At 40.0% G+C, this 8,832-nt stretch overlaps 1 protein-coding gene across 1 annotated transcript in view; it reads right to left on the bottom strand.

Moving 5' to 3' along the window:
• Window positions 1-7,923, bottom strand: part of mcmdc2 (minichromosome maintenance domain containing 2) — a 55,909-nt gene extending 47,986 nt beyond the window's left edge. The window contains exons 1-3 of the mRNA XM_080194133.1: window positions 7,815-7,923; window positions 207-337; window positions 3-62 (exon numbers count right to left, since the gene is read on the bottom strand). Coding sequence (XP_080050259.1) covers window positions 3-62; window positions 207-337; window positions 7,815-7,914 — 291 coding nt within the window. The 5' untranslated portion in view covers window positions 7,915-7,923. The remainder of the gene's footprint in view (window positions 1-2; window positions 63-206; window positions 338-7,814) is intronic.
• Window positions 7,924-8,832: the final 909 nt, after the last annotated feature.

The following is an 8,832-nucleotide window of genomic DNA, read 5'->3' on the forward strand; positions in this document are numbered from 1 at the left end:
ACCTGGTTTTCTGTTTCTAATTGTTGAATTAATAACAAAGTCTTGATACTTGTAAAGCACACCTGAAAAACACATATTCAAAATGAAATACGTACAAAAATGTAAATCCCAAATCGCACAATAGGAATTGAGGAACCAAATTAAAAATATGATTATCACAGTATGAGTGTCATTTGCCTAATTCAGGATTTTTCTTTATTACTCACAGACTGAAACAAATAGGCAGCTTTTAGTGGTTGATGAAGAACACAGTTACCAAGCCTTGCATCCAATTCCGTCAGGTCAGCTGGATTTATACTAATAATGAAGCGATAAACAGCAAGAGATTGTTTGGAATCTGTAACATTAATACATTTTAGAACAAATATTTATAAATACTGACCCAAGAGTGCTGAAATAAATGTACATAAATAGTAAATGCATTATGTTCATCTATAAAAAAACTTAAAATTTAAAGTGGTATAACTTTTTCTTAATTATTTCATGGAATATGAGCATTGTTAGCAAGGACAAAATTTGTTGCTCTTCCCAATTGCCTTCGAGAAGATGGTTGTCTCTTTTCATCTGAATTTTAAGCATTAACACTTATGAACTTAAATATAAATGCACAAACTATAGCCCTAGAAATCTAAACAAAATAGGCCATTACTGATCCGCCTGCACATATCCATAAGTCATTGATGGATATGCTCTGCAAGGTATCCCATGTCAGAAATCACTACTCCAATATCAAATTGAGGTCTGCACCAGATATTCACTCATGTTCAACATCATTCGTTTCTCTCATACATTCCACCTAGCCTATATTGAGCAATTATCTTTACTTCTCAATATCTAGTTACATGAGTATAACTCAGGATCTGCATGAGATACTGTAATCTCAATGCTTCTCTTGACCTAGAAGAAAGGCTGAAAGACAGAGACTTGAGCATTATCAGGCTAATTTATTTTACACATGAACGTTTACAGTGAGTTTTAATCTATTTCATAATATTTCTTACAGCAGTGTGAATGACAGCACATCACGCCACCTCTGTTAGCAGGCTAACTACAGTGCTAAGAGAAATTTCTCTGAAACTACTTCGCATTTAACAAACAAGGAACTCTCATTCCTTGTGTCCAACTTTCTTATCATTGTCCTTTCTCAGTCAGACAGATGACCAAAAGCTCCATCATTAACATTCTCCAGTGCTCCATGTTCTGGGATTGAGTTGTTAAGGCTGATTTTCCCTACCTGGAATAATGATGCAGATAAGAAAATAATTTTATGAATGAATGTATATTGGAATGCATTCAATTAACCCCAAATGTCTCAAGGTGATTTGATTTACAAGATGCACCTTCAGTGCACACATTTTGGCTGAATGCCTCCTTCATTCCTACAAGATATACATTATGTATTTAATTTGTGGCAAAATATTTATACAAGTTAACAGTAATCTTCCTTTAACGAAATTATCAAAAATTCCAAAACATGACAATTGGACAACAGGATTCTACAGAGGTTTATTTCGAAGATTTACAAAATATAAATCAAAAGAACAGATTTAAAAATGCATTAAAAACGTAAGACTACTTATGGACTAATATACCTCTATCTTAAAGGGGTATTTTTTGGTTGGTAAATGTGTAAACAGATTCACTTGTTACTATTGCATGGCATGATTTAATGTTAAAACAACTATAATACAAATAATTGGTTGGGCTGGCTGGATAGTCTTTCCTCCTCTTGTTGGATGTTGTATATTTGTTAGGTCTTAGGAAGAGGTCTAAATCTTGAATGGTTGAACATTTACTGACAACACATAATTATGTGCATTTATACAGGATATAGCCCAAGCAGAGATAAATCCATGTTTGCAAGGTCTCTGTCCAGTTCAGAGTTCTCCCTAATCTCAGGTTGTGTGTCTCCTAACATCACATTGTGGGTGGTACTGCTTCTCAGTACCAAATTAGCTCTAGCTATTCTACACACCCTTATTACATTGGGTGGATAAAATTTTGATGCTGATCATGCTGGGATATTTGGAAGAGATACATCTTGGCCCAAAACAAGATGGCAAATGTGCTGCTAATGGTTATTTGTGTCAATGCAGATTCACACATCATAAATAAGGTCATGATCATAAATGAGGAAGAGATTCTCTCAATTGAGAAGTAATGCCAAGTTTGGGATTGTTTAAGTGGTTGTTTAAAAGACAAAATAGCTTGTTTCATACGTGCCAAGTACCTAGCCCGAAGTATAGTGTCACTTAAAGAACCCAATGCTTACACTTCCTATTCATAATTACTATTTCAGTGAGCTGAAGCGACAACTTGTTGACTAGGGAAGGAAAAAAAAAGGCTTCCTTTGACTTATATAATTGTTGCATGCTTTACTATCAGGTTACTGTGGCTGCTCTTGCATGCTCTGTGCACACCACACCAACTAGAATATAAGATGGTTTCTGAAGGAGTGGGCTCTTCACCACATTCTAATGCTGAAATTATTTAGCTTATTCAGGTTGTTTGGATTGCCACTAGTGCAGATTTCCCTCAATGGCTGTGGATAGCTTTCATATTGTCAGAGGAGCTTTTGCCTTTAACAGGCTAATTAACTACTTTCACCAGCTGTCCATTTGTGGTCAGTAGGTAGCTTGGCTGTGGCTGTTTACACCTCTCCCATGACAGTGGAAAAATATAGCTCTTCACTAATTGCTTTCCACTTTTATCAACCCTCCCACCTCCCAATCTGTCTACAGAGGGTTTGTAAATTCTTGGCCTATATGTCCAAGCAGAATTTGGATGAGTACACCATCCAAAGAGAAATCTTTGCACTCTTTCTTCGGTACAGGAGTTTCTATACAGTGAATAACCGCCAGTGGACAATAACCCTTAACTGGTAAGGTAACCTTCATTACCCAAAGGCCATTCAACCAGTCTGCCTGCCAACACCCTCCCAATAAAGGTCAGTAGCAAGCATTCTTGCTTCATCACTAACTGCAAGGTCCAAGCCAAGTAATTATTTCCTCCATATATTCACTCAGGAATAAGAATCTAATAACAATTTACCAAGGCTTCAAGGATAAATGAATAAAACATATGTTAAGTCCTGAACAGATTAAAAAGGCTCAAACCAAATGAAGGATGGATTGTATTTACCCTTATTAAAGGGTGAGATTTGAAGTTATAACGAGGCAGTCAATGCATTTTGGTAAATTCAGTAAATTGGAAACTGGCTAAAGAGGCTCCTATTTTCAACAGACCTGTAGAATTTCAAACCCATTAATCTTACATCAAAATAATCAAATCAAAGAAGGAATTTAAGGATTACCTATATAATAATAGTCGAGTAAAATCAGTCAATATACTCAAGGGGAGATCCTTTCTGGCTAACTTCCCCAACAGCTGAGGAAGGACAATCACAGATTTACTGCAGAAAGCACCAAAAAGTGGCTTTTACTTATGAAAAATAGGAAAGTTACATAAGAAGGGCTCTTCAGGATGAAGCTGTAGAAATTTATATAATCTGACAAATTGGCTAAAGCATAAGAAACAGCAAAACACACTGGAAGAAATATAAAGTAGAGGCAGTGCTGAATGGGTGCTCCAGGAATTGGTACTGAGATTCACACTGTTTTTAATCTATATATGTTACTTGCATTCCCAGGTTCAAAGAAAATGTCATATTCACAAATACCAAACAATGTCAATTGGATCTCATGATTGAGGAATCATGGGTCATTTTTGGGGAGAGGGCTTCGTTAGTAATGAAAGAAATTTAATCATAATACTCAACATATGGAACTAAGCAGCTAATATTTTAATAAGGTTTTGAAAATAAAATGCAAAGGGCATTGGAAGTCATTACTGTTAGTTGTTAAATTTGCCAGTACTGATTCTAAATGCAAGGTTTTCTTATATCATAAGAACATAAGAACATAAGAAATAGGAGCAGGAGTAGGCCATCTAGCCCTTCGAGCCTGCCCGGCCAATCAATAAGATCATGGCTGATCTGTTGTGGCTCAGTTCCACTTTCCCGCCCTCTCCCCATAACCCTTAATCCCCTCTCTTATCAAGAACCCATCAACCCGCTTCTTAAAAATATTTAGCGAGGCAGCCTCCACCACTTCAACGGGCAGAGAATTCCAGAGATTCACCACCCTTTGAGTGAAGAAGTTCCTCCTCAACTCCGTTCTAAACCGCCTCCCCTTTATCTTGAGGCTGTGCCCCCTAGTCCTACTGTCTTTTTTGAGCGGGAAGAGTCTCTCCACCTCTATCCTATCCATCCCATTCATCATCTTATACGTCTCAATGAGATCTCCCCTCATTCTTCTAAACTCTAACGAGTACAAGCCTAGTTTATTCAGCCTCTCCTCATAGCTCAATCCCCTCAACTCCGGTATCAGCCTAGTAAACCTCCTCTGCACTCCCTCCAGGGCCAAAATATCCTTGCGCAGGTGCGGCGCCCAAAACTGCACACAGTACTCCAGCTGCGGCTTCACCAATGCCCTATACAGCTGCAGCAAGACCTCCCTACTTTTATATTCAATCCCCCTCGCGATGAAGGCCAGCATCCCATTCGCCTTCCTGACCACCTGCTGCACCTGCAAGCTGGGTTTTTGCGACTCATGCACAAGGACCCCGAGGTCCCTCTGCACCGTCGCCTGCTGCAGTTTTTCGCCACGTAAGTAATAGTCCTTCCTACCATTCTTCCTACCAAAGTGGACCACCTCACACTTGCCAACATTAAATTCCATTTGCCATTTCCTGGCCCATTCGCCCAGCCTATCTAGATCCTTCTGCAGACTCTCCACACCCTCCGCACAATTTGCCTTTCCCCCAATCTTGGTGTCATCAGCAAATTTCGACACCCTGCACTCGGTTCCCTCCTCCAGATCATCTATATAAATGGTAAATAGCTGAGGCCCCAGCACCGACCCCTGGGGCACCCCACTAGTCACCAACCGCCAATCCGAATAGCACCCATTGACCCCCACTCTCTGCCTCCTATTTGACAACCAATCCTCTATCCACGCTAACACCCTACCCCCAACTCCATGTCCCCTGACCTTCTGCAATAACCTCTTGTGAGGTACCTTGTCAAACGCCTTCTGAAAATCCAGAAAGACCACATCCACCGGCTCTCCTCTATCCACTGCCCTAGACACATCCTCATAGAACTCCAGTAAATTTGTCAGACACGACTTCCCTTTAATGAAACCGTCAGAATTGACTAAACTGAATATCAGAATTGACTAAAAACATGAAAGTTCAATTACAATGTAACTTGATTTTTGATTTGATTTATTGTCACATGTATTAACATACAGTGAAAAGTTTTGCTTCTTGCATACCACACAGACAAAACATACCATTCATAGAGAAGGAAACGAGAAAGTGCAAAATGTAGTATTAGTCATAGCTAGGGTAGAGAAAGATCAACTTAATGCAAGTTAAGTTCATTCAAAGGTCTGACAGCGGCAGGGAAGAAGCTGTTCTTGAGTCCGTTGGTATGTGACCTCAGACTTTCGTATCTTTTTCCCGTAGGAAGAAGGTGGAAGAATGTCCGGGGTGCATGGGGTCCTTAATTATGCTGGCTGTTTTGCCAAGGAAGCGGGAAGCATAGTCAGAGTCAATGGATAGGAGGCTGGTTTGCGAGATGGATTGGGCTACATTCACTGACCTTTTGTAGTTTCTTGCGGTCTTAGGCACAGCAGGAGCCATGTCAAGCTGTGATACAACCAGAAAGAATGCTTTCTGTGGTGCATCTGTAAAAGTTGGAAAGAGTCATAGGTGACATGCCAAATTTCCTTAGGCGTGGTGGACTTTCTTAATGATAATGTCAGCATGGGAGGACCACGACAGGTTGTTGGTAATCTGGACACCTAAAAACTTGAAGCTCTCGACCCTTTCTACTTTATCCCCGTTGATGTAGACAGGGGCATGTTCTCCTTCACACTTCCTGAAGTTGATGACAATCTCCTTCATTTTGTTGACATTGAGGGGGAGGTTATTGTTGCCGCACCAGTTCACCAGATTCTCGATCTCATTCCTGTACTCTGTCTCATCTTTGTTTGAGATCTGAACCATTATGGTGGTGTGATCAGCAAACTTGAAAACTGAAAATCGAATAGGAGATTGACGTAGGTGTTCTTGATATCTAGATGTTCATAAGAAATAAGAACCAGCAGTAGGCCTTCCAGCCCCTCAAGCCTGCTCCGCCATTCAATAAGATCATGGCTGATCTTTTTGCGCACTCAGCTCCACTTACCTGCCTGCTCACTGTAACCTTAATTCTTTTACTGTTCAAAAATGTATCTATCCTCACCTTAAAAACATTCAATGAGGTAGCCTCAACTGCTTCACTGGATAGGGAATTCAACTCAGCCCTAAATCTGCTTTCCCTTATTTTGAGGCTATGCCCCCTAGTTCTAGTTTTACCCAACAGTGGAAACAGCTTCCCTGTTCTATCTTATCTATTCCCTTCTATAAGATCTCCCCTCATTCTTCTGAATTCCAGGGTTGAGTGCAGGGCCAGCGAAGTGGCATCTGCTGTTGACCTATTGTGGCGGTTGGCAAACTGTAGTGGATCCAGGTAGTCTGGGAAGCTGGAATTGATTCGTGCCATGACTAACCTTTCAAAGCCCTCATGATAGACGTCAGAACCACAGGCCAATAGTCATTAAGGCGCTCTATTTGGTTTTTCTTAGGTACTGAAATGATAGTTGTCTTCTTGAAGCAGGTAGGGACCTCAGATTGTTGTAAGAGAGGTTGAAGATGTCTATGAATAACCCTGCTAGGTGATTCACGTAGGATCTGAGTGCACATCTGAGTACTCCATCCGAGCCAATCATTTTCTGTGGGTTGACCTTCAAGAAAGCTGCTCTGACATCTGCAACGGTGACACTAGATACAGGTTCATCCAGGGCTTCCAGGGTGAAGGGTATGCTCTTGCTAACATGGTGCAGTATGAAGCCATCCATTGTTTAAAAGAACAAATTATGTACATTTCTATTCGAGAACAAGAAGTTTAGTTGAGAATTCTACCAGATTTATGGGCCCACATCCAGCAGAAAACTGGTTCTAACCTCCTTGCAAAATGCTGAATAAGTTGAAAGTACAGTTTTGTTAGCTAAGCAACAAGGAAGCCATTTTTATTTAGTATATTTCCAATAGTTGAATGGACAAATCATTATTTAAGGTGTCAGGTTATAATTCGATTTGAGAATGTGTCATGATTGACAAGTTAAATATTAAATGAGATCATGTTAAGTTAATTGCTGGGCTGTATCCAAGATAACCAAATTGTATAACCGTCCAAGCTTTTGGCATGAAAGTCGAGATGTGCGGAGAAAACTCGAGGTGCTGTTGCATCACCAGATCCCCCTTCGGCCGAAGTATCGTATGTCTCTTGTTCTTTGTATTGTTTGCATGTTTTATAACAAAACTAGTCATGGAAGTAATTTTATTACGCTTTAAATCTGGGTTTCATTTACCTTTGCAAAAAAAATTAAATATATTTACTTTTTAGTATTTCTGAAGTAATCTGGCCACTGAAAACAGATTTCCCCACTTCATTCAGTTTTTTTTGTAAATATATGCTCATGTAAATATTGATATGTATGCAGTTGATATCCTTTATGTATTTGATATCCTAAGTGATCAATATTTGGACAACAAACGAATTGTAAGCGAAGATCTATGCTGTGATAACACTGCAATGATTTCAGGGTCTTTCGCTCTATTGCTATTTCTCATGATATAAATAAATACCACTCCAGACACACAATTCTGGACAAATAATTAGAGATATTGCTCCTTTGAAAAATTACCATTATAGTGAATGCAGTCGTTGATAAGTTTTTGCAGCCCTCCACTCCTGTCCAAGTAAACTAGGACCATCTCCTTCAAAGCCAGATCCTCAGCTGCCATTTTAACACAGCGACGTTAACCTCAGCCTGTAGAATTTACCAGAAAGAAGCTGCACCGCCGCCATTAACCGGATTCCTCCCAACACCTGTGAGCGCCCGCACGCGCGGCCACGGCGCAGGCGTAACAGCCTCTCCCCATTCCGTGGAAGGGACATCTGGGCGCGTGGCCCATGGACAATATTACAACCCAGTCTGAACAGCTTGCCCAAACCGGAGTAACTGCATTGATTTCTTGAGCAAAAACACACAGCTGTCAAATCCAAGATCACTGTTAGTCCGAGATTCATCACCAAAGATGAATCATTCTTGCTTTGGCAGTCAGTAACATTGAACAGGCTGATCTGCTGCAAAATTTAAATTCCATCAACTGTGATTTGAACCCATGTCATCAGGACCTTTGGATTGCCAGTGATTTTATCATAGTGTCCCCATCTCCCCAATTGTTTCATAAACCATTAGACTGCATATGCCACATTTCATCTGGGTCGAGACCCTCTCAAGGCTTTACATCTCTTCTGTCTCAGTTTTCTTTCACCACTTGGTCGTATAGCATTTGCATTTCTTATCAGTTGTTTATGTAACCAAAGACCTGTTTTTGAAAGCCTCACATAATTCCTGCGTATTATCTTTTGTTGTTTCAATTAACAATGTTAACATTTCCAAACACAGAAATCTCACAACACCAGGTTAAAGTCCAACAGGTTTATTTGATAGCATTAGCTTTCAGAGAGCTCCTTCATCAGGTGAAGCACAAGGGACATTTTCCAAACATGAAGGAGCAAGATGACTCCTTAGAGGACATCACCGTTTATACAGACTGTAGGTGGATTATTGGTTAGTGATTGTGATCTGGAATTCATTTGTTACCACTTTTTGGCAAGGAGGCAACAGTGTCAAAAGTTCAGAAGAAAACAAAGTC

The sequence above is a fragment of the Carcharhinus amblyrhynchos genome, chromosome 8, assembly GCF_965287045.1.
Source record: "Carcharhinus amblyrhynchos chromosome 8, sCarAmb.v2.hapA, whole genome shotgun sequence".
Classification (NCBI taxonomy): Eukaryota; Metazoa; Chordata; class Chondrichthyes; order Carcharhiniformes; family Carcharhinidae; genus Carcharhinus; species Carcharhinus amblyrhynchos.